The sequence below is a fragment of the Mustela lutreola genome, chromosome 7 (assembly GCF_030435805.1).
Source record: "Mustela lutreola isolate mMusLut2 chromosome 7, mMusLut2.pri, whole genome shotgun sequence".
Lineage (NCBI taxonomy): Eukaryota > Metazoa > Chordata > Mammalia > Carnivora > Mustelidae > Mustela > Mustela lutreola.
This window is the reverse complement of record NC_081296.1, coordinates 92537364-92555435: the sequence shown is the minus strand read 5'-3', so window position 1 is coordinate 92555435 and position 18072 is coordinate 92537364. Positions and strand designations below refer to the sequence as shown.

The 18072-nt window shown below is 38.2% G+C and overlaps 1 protein-coding gene across 2 annotated transcripts in view; it reads left to right on the top strand.

Annotated features, from left to right (window-relative positions):
* The window catches only part of SLC25A21 (solute carrier family 25 member 21), a 510014-nt gene that overhangs the window by 381948 nt on the left and 109994 nt on the right, over positions 1–18072 (top strand). For both annotated transcript variants that reach the window (XM_059181944.1, XM_059181945.1), the window contains one exon: positions 1318–1401. In XM_059181944.1, the coding sequence (XP_059037927.1) occupies positions 1318–1401 (84 nt within the window). The remainder of the gene's footprint in view (positions 1–1317; positions 1402–18072) is intronic.

Sequence of the window (18072 nt, the reverse complement as noted above, 5' to 3'; positions counted from 1 at the left end):
GATCCTCAACTTCCTCTTCTCAGAATGGCTACCCTCCTGCACAGTTATGTTCGGCAACTCCCTACAAAATCAAATATAATCCAGCCTCACTTTCCAGTTTTATAATATACTCGTTTCATTTGCCCAACTGCCTTCAATCAAAGCAAAATATTCACTCTTTTCTGTGATATATGTCAGTTTTCAGCATAATTCCCTGGGGCCTAGAACCCATAAAACACATCATTCTTAGAGGTAGAAGTGTTTGTATTATAAATCCAACAATCTGAGAAAAGCATCTTAAAGTGGATGATAGAAGAGGTGTTTTTGGAAATGTTCTTTTAAAAATTTTTGGTAAAACTGTGGAAGGAAGAACAGAGGGCCTTAACTCAGAATTGGGACAAGGGAGTTAAACACAAGTAGACTAAAGAGACTACAAGTAGTCTCAACACAAGTAGACACAAGAGACACAAGGAGACTAGAGAAACCCCAAAATGGAGAACACCTGGGGTGTAGAGGCATGAGAGTCCTTGTCATAAATCTCATTAGAAACAACCCCAGAGTAAAAATACACGATGACCAAGTTAAGACCCTCATGTTGGGAAACTCCCAAATGTTAAAGGCCAAAGTCCTTAGATGCATGCTCCTAACCAAAAAGAAGAAGAAGAAAAAAAGAACTTTGCTTTCTAAAATGTGGTACATTTTTACTGAGCACCAAACTATATGCTTCTGTGAAAATTCAGGAAGCCTGAACGTAATGACCAGCTCTGCTCCATCATGAAGGAGAAGTAGGGACTGTAAACTGTACCACAACACAGCTGCAACTCTTGCTCTAAGCACAGGTTCCTGTCTGCCAGGATGAATTCCAAACTCACAATCACGATCAAAGTTAGGCCATATTAGCTGCTCTGTATTTTTAACCTTTGTATTAAATTACCATCAAGGGGGCACTAATTAAGATAAGAAATAGAGCTACTTATTTGTTTCATATGCACCTTCAGATTTCTGAATTATACAGTAAAACAATCTATGACATCTGTGTATGCTTTTCATAAAAAGAAAAAGGCACACATGCCTCAGGGTGCATCTGCCTGGCTAAGAAACAGATGAAAAAACTCTTTCTATAGTTTCTATTAAAATACAGAATATAATTTTAAAGTCTACAAAAATAAAGTTAAGATTATATAAGGCAAATAAATCAATAGACTCTATAGCAAAACCCAGAATATTTTAGGTTAACCTGAAAAGGCTAAGTGTCCTAAGACTGAAAAATGGGGAAAGACATTTGGCAAAATCCTTAACTTGGATCTTTTTGTTGTTGATTTTTTTCTTTTTCTCTAGGTTCCAGATTCAGAGATGTGCAACTGATCCAAACAGTTATAAAAGCTTGGGAGACAGCTTTCGAACAATTTTCCAAATAGAAGGGTATGTATGGTTCTTTGTGTATGAACTCTATGTTGATTTAGGCATTTGGCATGTTATTACATAGCTCATTTTTCTCATTTTGAATGGCTCGTTTTCCTACTGTTATTAGAGAAAAGTATTTAAAAGGGTGCCTTTCCACTTTTTGGTGTGTTTTTCCTGATAACACAATTGAAAATTAAGTATGTATATATAAGAACTACCACAAATGATATTAATAATCAGTTTGCTGATTAGAAGATGATTTCTATTTTGTGCCATTGATATTTTTTTTAATTTTTTATTTTTTATAAACATATATTTTTATCCCCAGGGGTACAGGTCTGTGAATCACCAGGTTTACACACTTCACAGCATTCACCAAAGCACATACCCTCCCCAATGTCCATAATCCCACCCCCTTCTACCAAACCCTCTCCCCCCAGCAACCCTCAGTTTGTTTTGTGAGATTAAGAGTCAGTTATGGTTTGTCTCCCTCCTAATCCCATCTTGTTTCATTTATTCTTCTCCTACCCACTTAAGCCCCCATGTTGCATCACCACTTCCTCATATCAGGGAGATCATATGATAGTTGTCTTTCTCTGCTTGACTTATTTCGCTAAGCATGATATGCTCTAGTTCCATCCATATTGTCGCAAATGGCAAGATTTCATTTCTTTTGATGGCTGCATAGTATTCCATTGTGTATATATACCACATCTTCTTGATCCATTCATCTGTTGATGGACATCTAGGTTCTTTTCATAGTTTGGCTATTGTGGACATTGCTGCTATAAACATTCGGGTGCACGTGCCCCTTTGGATCACTACGTTAGTATCTTTAGGGTAAATACCCAGTAGTGCAATTGCTGGGTCATAGGGCAGTTCTATTTTCAACATTTTGAGGAACCTCCATGCTGTTTTCCAGAGTGGCTGCACCAGCTTGCATTCCCACCAACAGTGTAGGAGGGTTCCCCTTTCTCTACATCCTCGCCAGCATCTGTCATTTCCTAACTTGTTTATTTTAGCCATTCTGACTGGTGTGAGGTGATATGCCATTGATATTTTTTTAAAGTTCTCATAACAGCAGCTATCTAAAGGTAATAGTTCTTTATTTTGATTCTTGACTATAGTGTCCAAATGTGTTCCTTATTTGCATTGTGGCTTATGAATATTCAGTCAAAACAGAACTATGTTAAAAATTGATGTGTCAGACTTGTTATCCTATCTACTAGATGATCAGATAAACAGAATTTTTTTTTTATATATATATAAGCTAAAAGTGTCTTTGATGTATAGTTTTGGTTAAAGACTCTTTCTGGCACAATTTTCCAAAGGATATTAGATTTGCTTTTTGAAGTTGCTTTCATAAGAGAATTGGTTGGAAATATTAAGTATGTAAAAAATGGTAACAGTAATAATTATAACTAGTATATACTTAGCCTCTACTGTGTGCTAGAAATTCTCCTTATGACTCTGTGGGGTAGGTTCTATTAGAATCCACTCCAGTTGGACAAATGAAGAAACCAAATGAAGACTCAGAGGAATTAGTCATTTTCACATATCTGATATATAATGGAACTGGGACTCAAATCCAGGTTTGTTTGACCTCAAAGCCCATCCTCCTTGCCTCTGTAGTTCACTACCTCTCTTGGAAGATAATTCTATGAATGTTATTCTACCAGTTGCTTATTTCAGCTAAACATATGTTATGGATTTGTTTCCATGACAATATATATATTTTTAATAATACCATAGTAATTTTTGTATCTACATGCTGCAGTCTATTAAATTAATCCTTTTGGCAGACCACTAGGTTGTTTGCAGGTTTTCACTATTACAAATGATGGTGCAATAAATATCCTTATACTATTTTTTCATATTTATGTGCATATAGATTTTTTTCTATAAAATAACTTGCTAGCTATGGACATACAGGATCAAATGATATGCACATCTTATATTATAAATGTTAACCAACTATCTTCTGGAAAGTATCAGTTTTTGAGAGTTCTCATTCCTTCACACCCTCACAAACACTGGACATTATCAATCATTATTTGGTATAGCTGTCACCCATATGTGTCTCCTATTAATAATCTAAAAGGTGAAAAATAAAATTGTCTACAAGCATTCTTTTGATTATAACTGGGATTGAACATACTTTTGTAACCATAAGGTATCATTTCTTTCATGAATTTTTTTTTGTGCTCTTTGCCCGTTTTTCTTGGGTTAGATTTTTTAGATTTATAGGAGCTCAGTATATATTGTAGGTACTAATTTTTTAACTGTGACATAGATTAACAAATATTTTCCCACCTTGTCATTTATCTTAGAGCTGTAGTACCTTACACCTTTCAGAACCTTGTCATTTTTGAAGATTGTGGTTTGGTGATCAAATCTGTCTTTTCCTTTGTGATATCTGACCTTGTTGTACATTAAAAAGAAGGATATCTTTTAACCCCAAGATTATAAACATTTTCTACTGGTATGTTTTACATTTAAATCTTTAACCCATCTGAGAATTTTAATAATGCACCGTGTGGCATATAGGAATTAAATTTTATTTTCAAATGGTCAATCAGTTGTCCAAATACCACTTGTCAAAAAATCTCTTTTACTCCCTTATTGGCAATGCTAGCTTTTTGTATATTAAACTTCCACAAATAGATCATTGAAATTTTCTACTCTGTTTCTCCATTTCTTACTCTGTTTCATTGGTTTATCTATCTCTATGCCATATCGTACTGTTTTAAAACATTCACTTTTGGAGTATTTGGGTAATATATAAAAATATGCCCTGCAGTTGAAAACCTAAACCTGGTTGGCTCAGTGGGTTAAAGCCTCTGCCTTCAGCTCGGGTCATGGTCCCAGGGTCCTGGGATTGAGTCCTGCATTGGGCTCTCTGCTCAGTGGGGAGCCTGCTTCCCCCTCTCTCTCTGCCTGCTTCTCTGCCTGATTGTGATCTCTGTCAAATAAATAAATAAAATCTTAAAAAAAAAAGCCTAAACTTCTTTTCTTTCTTTCGTTTTTTAAAAAGACTTTATTTATTTATTTGAGAGAGAGAGCATGAGCAGGGGGAGGGGCAAAGGCAGAGGGAGAAGCAGGCTGCCCGCTAGCAGGGAGCCCTATGTGGGACTCAATCCCAGGATCCTGAGATAATGACCTGGCAGAAGGCAGACGCTTAACTGACTGAGCCACTCAGGCACCCAGAAAGCCTAAACTTCTTATTGTGGTACAGCACCCATCCTGCTATGGCCCTCCCTTCTTCTCCAGGCTCATTTGCCGTACACAGATCTATTCTAAGACCAACAGATCTGCTCACATTCTCATGCCTTTGCGTATTGGTCGTTATCTTAGGTACGACGCCTTCATCATAACAGGAACAACCCCTTCATCCACACAGGAAACCACCTCTCCTCTTTCAAGGATGTCCTCACATTTCTCTCTCTCTCTGTCTCTCTGACCATCTTTTCTCTACCACAAGCTTTTTAAGCATTCTTACATGCTATGCAAAATATGGTGTGCATCTATCTCTCAATCTACTGTGGCTATTTTCTGTCTGTCTCCTCTCTCCCACCCCAAGAACATATTCTCCTAAGGGACGTTTTTCAGTTAGCTCTGTCTCTCCTGTGACTGTGTTTAGCACTGAGTAGAAATAGTAAGCGCACGTTAAACGAATGCAAGTCATCACATCAAAATCATAAAGAGGCAAAACGAAACAGAGATGATAATTCTTGTATTGACCACCCCCTCTGAAGTTATGATAATAATCATGATAATCGTGATTAAATATTTTCAGGTGGGTAATGACAAAGAATCAGCAAATTCTTGCTATTACTCTGATGATACGGTACCTAAATGCCATCCATTAAGGTTATACCTGCATCTATGACAACAGGGATCAAAATTATGCTCATTTTACCCAAAATATATATAAAGTTAGAGAAATCATAGTGCAGGGGCACCTGGGTGGCTCAGTGGGTTAAGCCGCTACCTTCGGCTCAGGTCATGATCTCGGGGTCCTGGGGTCAAGCCCCGCATCGGGCTCTCTGCTCAGTGGGGAGCCTGCTTCCCTCTCTCTCTCTCTCTCTCTCTCTGCCTGCCTCTCTGCCTACTTGTGATCTCTACCTGTCAAATAAATAAATAAATAAAATCTTTGGGAAAAAATAAAAAAGAAATCATAGTGCATTATATAGTCAATCGCAGTGTCCCTTTCCAGTAAAATGGTAGTAGCAGCATTGCCAAGTTCTGTACGCTGTAACAGATACCTCTGAATTGGATGTGGGAGTTCCTTAGCCAGGCTCTTTATTTCATGTGTGTTAGGAAGAATTTGATGTTTCTGCTTTGATATCAAGTAATACAACAAACATACAGCATGGGTGGTCCTTGCTTAGTAAAACTGGCCTTTTCCTAGACTGTATGTATAATTGCTTCTAGAGAAAATTGACTTTCTTTCTGTAATGCCTTTTGATCTGGACATGTTATTAGCCCAAAGCTGGAGAGCTCTAGTCTCAGAGATGGAAGTACTTGTAAAAATACAAAAGAAAAATCTCCCATTATTTTTGATTCAGAGCAAGAATATTTAGTATGTTAAAAAAAAAATGTTAAAAATTCCATAGTGTTAAGAAGAAAAAAGAAAAGGAATCCTTTTAACACATGTTGTGTTAAATTTTTTTTCCTAGTGAAAGTAGTTCCTTTTGATTTTCTTATTTAGCTTTTAGAGTACCCTCTGCTTTCAAAGATATTTTTCTCACTCAGGTGCATCCAGGCCAGTCTGGTCTGCGGCAGCAGGAACACAGTGCAAGTCAGTTTGACTCTTAGCATAGTTAAGACAATTCATCTCTCCTGGTTTTTCCTATATCCCCCAAGCTAAAGGTTTTGAAAGCTATTTCTTTTCTGTTGTTTAAGAACATTAAAGTCCGATCATACTCTTAACGTCCGCACAGTCTCCCATTCCCTCCCTGCTGTAAGAAAGTGAAGGGTGCTCCTCACCATTCTGAGAAATGCAATTCCCCACTTCTCTGCCCAGAATTCATGTTTACAAGAGACAGTGACTCAAATACATGGGTCCAAGTTTCTTAACTACTTTTAAGATTCTTTTAAGAAGCAAAAGCATAAAAAAAATTTTTTTTCAAAGAAAAAAGAAGCAAAAGCATCAATATATTTTACTTAATGAAAGACAACTTTACCCCCCCACCCCTCCCCCAAAAAAGGTCTCCTAAATGCTTAGCAAGGATTTCTATTATATGGAATCTTCATATTTAGTTAACTTTTACCAAAGAGGCCATCGTTGTTTTGTCTAATGGAGAAGAGAGAACTCAGAGGCAAAGTATTTGTTACTGTTAAGAGTCCTCCATTGTCACCATGATTTTTTCATCTTATTCTGATCTAGCAAAAATAAACCCATAGGTCCATCTACTGAAACAGTGAGCCCAGAAGACATATTTAGCCCAGCTGATCAGACGCCTTTAAAACCAATTAGTTTCATTTTGTAAACTCTCCCGTCAAGTAGCAGCTGCTATCTCCACTTACCCTGCGTTTCTGCATCGCATCTTCCTTCCTCCTGCTTCAGAGTATCTCCTGAAAGTTTTTCTAGTCTCTTTTGTACCTGTTGCTCTAAAGAGAGTGATGGAGATGGGCACAGATGGGTGAGGGGGTTGTAAATGATGCTAATGTATAACCAAGGCTGCCTGTCCCCTCACTCTCCCGACACTGAAAGCACCTAGTGACCATCCTTGCTGAAACAAAGAGGAAAAAGAATAAAACAGAACTTAAGATATTCTAGTGACATAGGTAAAGAAAGATGTAAAACTATTTTTTTTTTAGTGTAATAAGCATGATGCTGGGGACCTTTTCATACATTATTTCCAACATAACACTATTCTCAGTACAACATAACATTATGTGTCTATTTTGTATGAGGAAATGGAAGATCAGAGAAGTTAAATCACTTGCCCAAAGTCACACGGGTACTAGTGGCATATCATGGTTTTCCTCTTATATTATATCACCTTTTACTAAACACCAAATTTTGTTATATATTAAATGAAAAGAAGACAACGTGAGAGTAGTGACTGCAAGCCCCTAATTTTTGACTATTCTAAAACTTGCGGTATTCCTACCCTCAATCACATAGCAATTTAAAGCAGCTTTCATCTCTTCCAGCAAATAAAATATGAAAGTCCTGGGAGACCATATATGTTCAGTTAACCCAAATCTTGTCAACTCCAAGACAGCACCCCAAACCTCAGAGAAGTCAAGACCCTTAATCTAGTGATTGTCCCATCCTTTACAGAGGGCTCCATATCTCTGATAAGTTCATGATTTTCCATCAGTCTGCTCTCGTTTTGCATGTTTCTCAGTTTTCTTAGGAGAAAAATTCATGGGCATTGGTTTGCCCAAGGCAAATAACTTGGAAACAACTAGGTCGGAGAGACTTAGTCTCAAATGAGAAACATGTTGATTGCTGGTGCCTTCAGAAATATGGTATTCTTCAGAAAGTATTACTGTAGAAAATATGTGGTTGCATTTGGGGGGTATTTGAACTGTGTTTTTTGTTTCACGATTTGTTTTCTGTAACCACTGATGCTGCCCCAAGTATCATCTTACAATCAGACCACTTGGTGATTATAATATTTTCTAGTTAAATGACATTTAAGGCCTCGTTTTATGAGCTCCAGCATAATTGGCTAATTTGGTAAACTCCAGATGTGTGAGATAATATGCCACTCGTTTAAGTGCCTTTCAGACGGCATAAATGGCACAGCCCCAGGAGGTATAATCACTCCCTCTTGTTTTCATTAAGAAGGGGAATGAGTGGCTTGTGACACAAACAAAGGAAACGGGACGTCTACAACTGAAAATCAACAACAACCTGGTAAGATTTGGTCATTTTCTTTTTACAGGCGGACCGACTCCAAGATCCTTGGCTTAATTTGGTCTCTTAGTGGGTCCACTTTTTTAAAACATGGTTTACCTAATGTAACCTGGCCAGGCGATTCGAAAGCACCCTTGCCCCTAAAAAGAAAGACTTTTGCCCCTAAAGAAGACCCCCTGGGCGGCCTCTGGAAAGCCCCTCACTTTCACGTAGAAGCACTGGACTTGAAGAGACAGTGGAGACGCTGACTTGTCCCAGGAATGGCGCTTCCTTGAGCAGTCAGCTTCCTCTCCACCTAAGCCAGGTTCCAACTTCACAAGGCCCCATACTTGCTGCTGCTTTTTCTCTCTCCTCTCTTCCCCACTTCTCATCCAACAGAAACCCACTCATCTACCCAGTATTGCCAAGCTGGAGCGTAATGGATGGTTCTCAGCACCACTGTTCCCTGCATCCTGGGGCTGGTCCCTCTTATCTGATATATAGACCCAGCGGAGTTCACATACAACTGAGCGGTGGGTCCCTGTGTACTCACTGCTACTTAACCAGCACAGAGTTTTTGCCCAGACAGATGATTATGGACTGTATCCCAGGCCCCAAAGCAGATAATTTGCAGTGCAAATCAGCTTATGTAAATCACTGGGTATTGATTAGGTTTGCAAGCCTGGGGGATCCAAGTGAATCCATTCTTTGGTGGGTGCCAGATGTCCCTTGTGCCTTCTATGTGAGTGTCCTGGTACCTTGAGTGTCTTCTCTCTCCTCCTTTTTGTTTTATCAAAGAGGCCCCTCCTGATACCTGCTGGACCTGCCTTGAGTGCCTCCTTGTTTGGGATTGCTTTCAACTTTATTGAGATATAACATTGTGAAGGTTTAGGTGTACTATGTGATGATTTGATACACATATATATTCAAACTGATTACCACCAGAAGTTTAGTGAACGCATCCATCACCTCACAGATTTACCGTGTGTGTGTGTGTGTGTGTGTGTGTGTGTGTGTTAGGAACACTCATGATCTACTCTCTTGGCAGCTCTCAAATATCCAGGGCAGTTTGAGGAACTATGGCTACCGTGCTCTGCATTAGATCCCTTCTCCCTTGCTTTCCTGCAGTGGTAAGGAGGAACGCAAACCACCCCAGCTGCTCTTGCTCCCACACTACGGAGCTCTACCCTGGCCTGCCTGGGCTTCTTCACGATGGCACGACAAATGTCTTCCATTTAGGTGGGGGAGAGAAAAAGAATAAGGAAATAGGTAACACAAATTTGGAGAATAAACTCTAGGAAATCCTTCCAGCAGGTCTTACACATGGTGGGCCCGGGTCCAGATGATGGCATCCCATAAACTGAGCCATTTTCTTCTTCCAAATCTTCTTCTGTTTTGCAAAGAGGAAAAAAAAAAAAGATGATCTCAATCCAGGCATGGATATATGGTTATTATTCCTGAATGATCTGTGTTCCTTTTAAAAGTGGCTTACCAATGCCTGAGTATAATATACTCATAAAATTTTAGACATGAAATGTATGTAATTAAGCTTTTCTTTTATTTTTTTTTAAGATTTTATTTATTTATTTGAGAAAGACAGTGAGAGAGAACATGAGCGAGGAGAAGGTCAGAGAGAGAAGCAAACCCCCCCATGAAGCTGGGCGCCTGATGCGGAACTTGATCCCGGACTCCAGGATCATGACCTGAGCTGAAGGTAGTCGTCCAACCAACTGAGCCATCCATAGGTGCCCCTGTAATTAAGCTTTTCACAGAAAGTATGCGGCTAAGCACTTTAAACTCTGATTATTTAGCAATTCAAGGTGGAAAATGAAAGAATGTAGGGTAAGGAGAAAATACTAAAGAAGAATTTTTTGTTTTTTAAAGCAGATAGTTGAACCATTGGCACATTATTTGGCATTCCTGTTTTACCAGATTATTCCATACCGCTGCAAAGGCAAATAGCTGCTGGTTTAAGCTGTATCAAGTTGTAAAGTGGTCTTTACTATCAGGGAGAGGATAATGAATTTCCCGAGTGCTCAGATAGCAGCATCCTTATGTTTCCAGTGTCCCAGAGCTCTGTCAGAGGTCTTTTGTTCTGCCCACAGAGTGACCTTTAAAATGGTTTCAGCTCCTAGATTTCCCTCCTGTCATCACCATAGATTGCTAGCTGACAGTCACACTCTGACTCCCCCAGCCTCTCACTAACAAGACTTTCTGACTTACTGACTGGCCTTTGGCAAGGATTTAAGTGTTGCCAAAGAATAAGTGAAAACGTTTGCAGTGATGTCAGCTCGTCAGCAAGGCCTGATTAAGAGACCAAACACAGCTTCTCCCAGCACGCAGTGCTGACAAGAAGGAAAGGAGGACCAGTTGTTTGGGGGGAAGTAGTTGTCTTTAGGGAACGTTAGTGTCTCAATTCAGAGCCTGAGGAGATATTCCCCATGTTTTATAGAGTGTTAATGGGAGTTGAGGGGATTCTATGGTCAATGGAAGATGTCCACTTGGAAATATTTTCAAGCCTTTATTTTAACTAACTCTGGATTTCTGATGAACTAGATGCAGTCACCTTGGGGAAGAAAAATGTCTTTCCCAAAACCCTAGTCCTTTTTCTAGTGGTTGTTAAACCAAATGTTTTCAGATGAAAATGAAAAAGACAAGAAAATCTCCTAAAAACTCTTCTACTTTTGTCTGATTCTCTTATTGTAGAAAATAAGTTAAGGGCGCCTGGGTGGCTCAGTGGGTTAAGCATCCCATTCAATTTCAGCTCAGGTCATGATCTCAGGTTGTGTCATCAAGCCCCATGTGGGGCTCCACGCTGGGTGTGGAGCCTGCTTAAAACTCTGTCTCTGGGAACACCTGGGTGGCTCAGTTGGTTAAGCAGCTGCCTTCGGCTCAGGTCATGATCCCAGCTTCCTGGGATGGAGTCCCACATCGGGCTCCTTGCTCCGTGGGGAGTCTGCTTCTCCCTCTGACTCTGCCTTCCACTCTGTCTGCCTGTGCTCGCTCTCGCTCTCCCTCTGAAAAATAAATAAATAAATAAATAAATAAATAAATAATTCTGTCTCTGCCCTTCCCCCCCACCATGGTTTATGCACCCACTCTCTCTGTGTCTGTCTTTTAAAAAAAAGAAAGAAAGAAAGAAAGAAAGAAAGAAAGAAAGAAAGAAAAAAAGAAAAGAAAGAAAAAATAAATTAGGTATGATTTAACATAAGTTAAAGAACTAAATTTTTATTGGGAGGGGTGGTTTGCAGAGTGAGAGAGTCCCAAGTAGACCATGCTGAGCACAGAGTCAGACCCAGGGCTTGATCTTGCAACCCTGAGATCATGAACTGAACTGAAACCAAGAGTCAGGCACCTAACCAATTGTGCCATCCAGATGCCCCAGGAGATAATATTTCATCATCGTCATTGATTTCAGCCAGCGTCTCTGATTTCATGGAATTCCATCTTTCTGTCTTCTGTCAGAACATCTTCTATTCCTGGCCATATACAGATTTGATCTCATTTTATTTTCCTTGGAAAGAAAAGGTCATATGGATTGTTAATATTCTAGAAAACTGTTATGAAGATAAAAGCATTGACAAAACCCATCCGTCCATACATGCACATATACATGTATTTAAACTAAATTGAATTGCTTATAGTTTAAATTGCTACATTTTCTAAGTCCCATGAGTCAGATACTACCAGAGAATCTGACCGTTAATTATGATTAAGTTTCTACTCAGTTCCCACTTGGAAATCTGTTTCATCATCCAATTACAATGCTCTTGTCACTAGTTCATGAATTTTTGTCTATAGTCTCATGACTTTAGCTTCACCTTTCCTCCAGGTATTTCAGGTGGTTTGAAAGTGGAGGAAAGGAAAAGGTTCGGACACACTTGTTATAACAGTGATTGTATTCAAAACCATTGGTACCATTTTGACCCTTTACTGTTGGTAAAGTGTGTCCACATGTCTTACCTCACTTGCTGCTCACAGGGACCCTGGCAGTAAGGTTGGCAGTGTGGGGAGTATGATCTCCAGTTTTCTGGTCAGGAAACTGATAAGAATGTTAAGGCACTTGCCCAGCATCCCACAGCCGGTGTTTGTTGGGGTGAATGTTTATCCGAGGTCTTCTGCATCCTGTATCATGCTCCCTGCTCTGTCAATAACTTCATAGTGGCATTAGTAATAATAGAAGCAACCCTCAGATTTACACTGTTCCCAGTAAGTGTTTAAAGCACATCCTATATGCCTTCTCACTTGGCTGAACAGCATCTGGAGGAGGTGGGAGGCAGAGAGAGGTAACATCTGGTATAGTTGATTACATTCTGCAAACCAGCAAACTTCAGCAGGGACAGGGGGGTTTGTGAGAGTCAGAATAATAGATGGGTTCCTGAGATTAGCACTCAAAGAAGACAAAGGTGCACTTTTTCTTAAAATGACATCTTGGACAAATGAAGTTGGGCTAAAAATGTATGGCGAAGTATGGCACCATCCTTCCATGAGACCAAGATAGAGGTCCATAATCCTTTGGGCATAGCCCTGTTCAAAAGAAGTTAAGGATGCAGTTTTAGGTTAAGACTTGCTGAATGAACTTATTTATTTGACCTGTCAGTGCCTTTGCCTAACTCAACTTGAATATTGAGTAAGAAACAGGAAAACCTCATGAAACGTGAGATAAGGCATTTAACCAAAGTTTATTGGATTAATTGTCAGATGGGGTGAAAATCATCATATGACTGTAATAAATGTTAAACTATGTGGTCATCAAAATCTAAATGAGATGGCAGCCATATTCAGTGGCCTTGTTCTCCTGCTGATAAACACTGTTTGTAAATGTCTTTGGCCACAGAGAATTTACAGGAAAACAACGCCCTGGGTACCAGGAATTCGAATGTAGACCCAGTCTTAGTGGTAACAAAATAGACTAAGTTTGAGATGAGTTTTGGAAACTATCAAAGAGAATTTGTAAGTTTGTGTTAGATGAATGAGTTCTTTGATTTTGTTACAGAAAGCTTTAACTAAATCAGAAGAATCAAGAACCAAAATGAGACAAAGGACATGCTCTGGTGTCATTACCATTTTGTATTCTAACAGTTTTCGGTGAACAGGTCAACATGCATTTCAAAATTCAAATAATAAAATTTCCAGAAATTGGCACTATTTATTAAGGAACTAAAATCAAAAGAATATTGCAATGTAATCCATTAAGCAATGGATCAAGGACATAGCAATTACTAGAGATCTAGTGTAAAGACTTATCTGTGTTAGATTACAAAGATGTTTCTTGACCACTTGTTCACTCCCTAATCCCCATGGTCTGCCTTCTGTCTACACCATGTATTTACAAATTGCTGTCTCAGAAGTCACCACAGGGCTCCTATCCTTTTCCATGGGATCTGAGATACTGGGGATTATAAGATGTGCTATTATTTTATGTACCATTAGAAAGAGGAAATGCTGACAACTGAACTCCTTGGAGTGATTCAATAATGGATACTGGTGTTGAGTGAGGAGAAATTTTGAATGACTTTCTAGTCTTCTGTGTGAATGACTGCTGATAGCCAAATTACGTCACCTACACATTCATAAAAATCTTTGATAATTTCCTATTGACCCATGTTGTAGGGTGCCGCTAAGATGGCCCTGATGATCCCTGCCCCCTTGGATTTATGTCCTTGTATAATCCCCTTCTTTTAAGCATAGACTAAGCTTATTTTTTTTTATTATGTTATGTTAGTCACCATAAAGTATATCATTAGTTTTTGAAGTAGTGTTCCATGATTCATCATTTGCGTATAACACCCAGTGCTCATTACAACTTATGCCCTCCTTAATAACTATTACTGGGTTACCCCATCCCCCTCACCCCACCCCCTGAAACCCTCAGATTGTTTCCCAGAGTCCATAGTCTCTTATGGTTCTAAACTAGGCTTATTGACTCTCTTCCAATGAAGAGAATATGGCAGAAGTGATGAGGTGTAACCTTTGACATTTGTATATAAAAAAACTGACTTCCATCTTGGTAGACCCTTCCTATTCTTCTTGCTCTTTTGGTTTCTTGGAATTTTATTCCTTTTAAGTAAGCTCCCCTACAGAGGAGCCCAAGTGGCAAGGAAGTTAAGGTAGCTCTGATTATATATATATATATATATATATATATATATATATGCACATATATATGTGCATATATAATATTAAAATATAAATTATATGTATAAAAACAAATATATATTATATACCTAAATATAAATATTTTATAATATTTTATATTATATTAAATTTTATTTATATATATATATAGGTGATATATGTATATCTCCAATGAGAAATTGAGAGCCTCTGTTTAACAACCCAGAACTGAATCCTACCAACAACCACCTAAGTGTGCCAGATAAGACCACGGGCCCAGCTGAGTGTTTGACTGCAATCCAATGAGACCTTGAGTCAGGAACACATACTAACCTATGCCCAGGTGCTTGACCCATGGAAATTGTAATTAAAAATACACAAAAACACATCTGAGACTCTTGACATGGTATTTATTTGGAGCGCTCCTTATCTGCTTTTTGAATCTTTCAAGCTTTGTCTTACCTAGAGTCATCACATACATGTTATGGTGAAGCCCTTCTGGACCAATCTTAACTCCTGAAACCATTTTTCTGTGCTTTTTATCATGCATATTCATCAGCCCAGGATGGCATTTTTTTTTTCCTTTTGCCCAGCTCTGTTAATTCTGATCATCCATAAATAACCAATTTTCATGCTACCTTCTCTTTAGGGCCTCCTCTCATTACCCGAAATGGAAATAATTTTCTCTATCTGTTCTCTTATGGAATCGTCTTCCTCCATAACAACATTTCTCTTCAAAGAGACCTGGCTTAGAATCCAACATATAAATTTGGAGACCTTGGGCAAATAACTTAATGTCATTATACTTCAGTTTCTTTATTTGTTACATGGGCTAGTAGTATATACAGTACTGTGTTGCTAACATTTAGTATAATAGATGGTGTATAAGTATGCACATAATACTGGTTCGATTATTATTACTTTATATTATAACTCATTATTTGTAACTATTCACCATTATTTAAATGTGTGGAGCTCTGATAAAATCTCTTTGGGGCTTCTAAAGTGTATCACACAGTTCTTTGTATATAATCATCATCCAAGTTATGTTTTTTGAATTTCATTGAATGATGACTAGTTTCACATTTCAAGCTATTCTGGCCACATTAGTATAGAAAAAAAATATAGTCAAATCTAAACAAATCTAAATCTAAATAAATACCAAGACAAATTTATGATTTTGATGATATCATTAAGACAAAAATTCTAAAGATGATAGTTTGCCTCTATCCCCTGAAGAGTAACATCTTCATAACAATCTCACAAGATAGTAGAATATTTTTAAGGGCCACGAAGGTGTCTGAAGGCAGTGAGTTGGCTTTTGACATTGAGTTTTTAGATTCAGGGGACTCACCATTGACAAGTGTTGTCAGGTGGTACTGAGAGGTTTAGACAGGGAAACTGAAAGGACTGATGAAGGCCCAAGGGAAGACAATCTACCCCCGTTGCTTAGAAAATGTTCTATCTTCACTACTGTACTTATGACACTTGCCTGCCTGGGGTTTAATAAGCACAGGGACCCAGAACAGTATAAATAAAAACTAAATATTCTGGTCAGTAAAAAGGTGAATTAAAGTAAAAGCAAGCAAATGTTTAAAACATAATCAGACGTAAATGAAGAGTTAGAATCTTAAAAGACTCTATTAACAAACCTTTGGTTCTAGCAATCAGAGTAGCTTGTATCAGAACAACTGTCCTGCTGAAAGCAGCTATAAACATTGGACAAAATACACAAAACTACTTTTGAAGGCATTAGAAAGTCATCAAAGGAGGCAGAACTTGCAAAGAGCTACAAGACCTGAGGGAAGGAAGCCTACTTCAGTGAGCTGTATATTTATCTAGGCTTTTTCCATACTTTGCTAAGTCTTCTGGGATAGGTTGGGAGAGGGAGTTCAGACCAAGTCTTAGTTGAGGAGAGGAGTAAAAGATTGGCTTGCAGACCAACATCTGCCTGGGACATGAGAAGCAAAAGTTCCCAAAGAAGAGGGAAACTAGAGAGAAGTGAACTTTGGGTTCATATATAGTTTCCCCTTGATGCATTTGCCAACTCCTAAGCTACATGTGAACAGGAAAAAAACTCCCACAAACCCAGCAAAAAGCAGAACAAAACCAAACCCCAGAAGCTGAGAGGCTATAGAGAGGAACAGAAAGTTCAGCAGTCCGATGATGCTGGGGAGACAAGCTGGTTAGACTTCAAACCCAGCCAGGTAGAGGTGTTCTGGTTAACACAACAGGTTTTCATTTGACACTCAGAATGACCACATCCAAGAGGAATAATTTGCCCTAGGAATGAGGGCAAAATATAAACACATTGTTTCTAACAAAGCCTAAGTCCAACCTTCAGCAAGATAAAAGTTTTCTTCCATATCCCATCTCTTTGTTAGGAGAATATTTATTCCTCTGTGGGGGGAAAATACTATCATCCAGAGGATCTTTGAATTGTTTTATGCACAATTCCCTACATTCAGTTAAAAAAATCACAGGGTCTTAGGAAAGAAAAGACAAAAGAACCAAATATTAAGGCAAACAAAAACAATAAGTGACTCAAATTTGGGGATTATCAGATGGTGATTTTTAAATTTACTTAATTTTTATTTTTGTAACATAACATAAAATCTACCATTTTAACCACGTTTAAGTATACAATTCTGTGACATTAAGTACTTTCATGTTGTGAAATCATCACCGCTATCCATCTCCAAAATGTTTTCAGCTTCCCAAATTAAACTCTGTTCTCACTAAACAGTAACTCCCTATTATTTCTTCTGTGCTCCCCAGCCCCTGAAAGCCATTATTCTACTTATCTGTGTCTCTGAATTTGACTGCTCTAGGTACTTTGTACAGGGGAATCACTCCTGTCTTTTTGTGGTTGGCTTATTTCACTTAGTATAATGTTTGCAGGTTTCATCCGTGCTGTTGTGTGTGTCCGAATTTCTTCCCTTGTTAAGACTGACTAATATTCTGTCATATGTGTATACCATATTGTGTTTATCCATCATATGTCGGTCGACAGTTGGGTTGTTTTCACACTTTGGCTCTTGTGAACAGTGTTACTATGAGCTTGGGTGTACAAATATTTCTTCAAATCCCTGCTTTCAACTTTTTTGAGTATATAGGCAGAAATGAAATTTCTGGATCATATATAATTCTGTTTGATGGATAAGAACTTTTAAAAAATGTTTTAAAAAGAACTTTTTAAAAAAGTACATAAATATGCCCAAAACAGTAAAAGATGGGGAATTTCACTAGAGGTATGAATCTTTCAGTTTTTAAAGACTTAAATGGAAATCTTGAAAAATACTATAACTAAAAATAAGAATTCAGTCAGTGGATTTTTTTTGTCAGCATGTAACTTGTTATTTGTCTTATAAATATTTAAATATGATGGAACATGTTTTGCCCAACTACGTTGTGGTAGGTACTCCATATTGTAATTCACTGACTGAATAAGTACAAAAAATAATAATAATAAAAAAAATTTTTGCTGAGAGAAATCATAAAATTTTTTTAAAATTCACTTTAAGCAATTAAAATAATCATAATTTGCCAGGGGCCAGATGCTTTGCTAAGTGCTTTACATATACAAACTCCATGTATTCTCACAACAACCTATGGGGGAGGAGCCATCATTCTTCCCATTTTATTGATGCATCAATCAAGGCCAAAACATTTATGTAACTTGTCTAATGTTTCATAGGTTGTAGGAATTTGAACCCTTG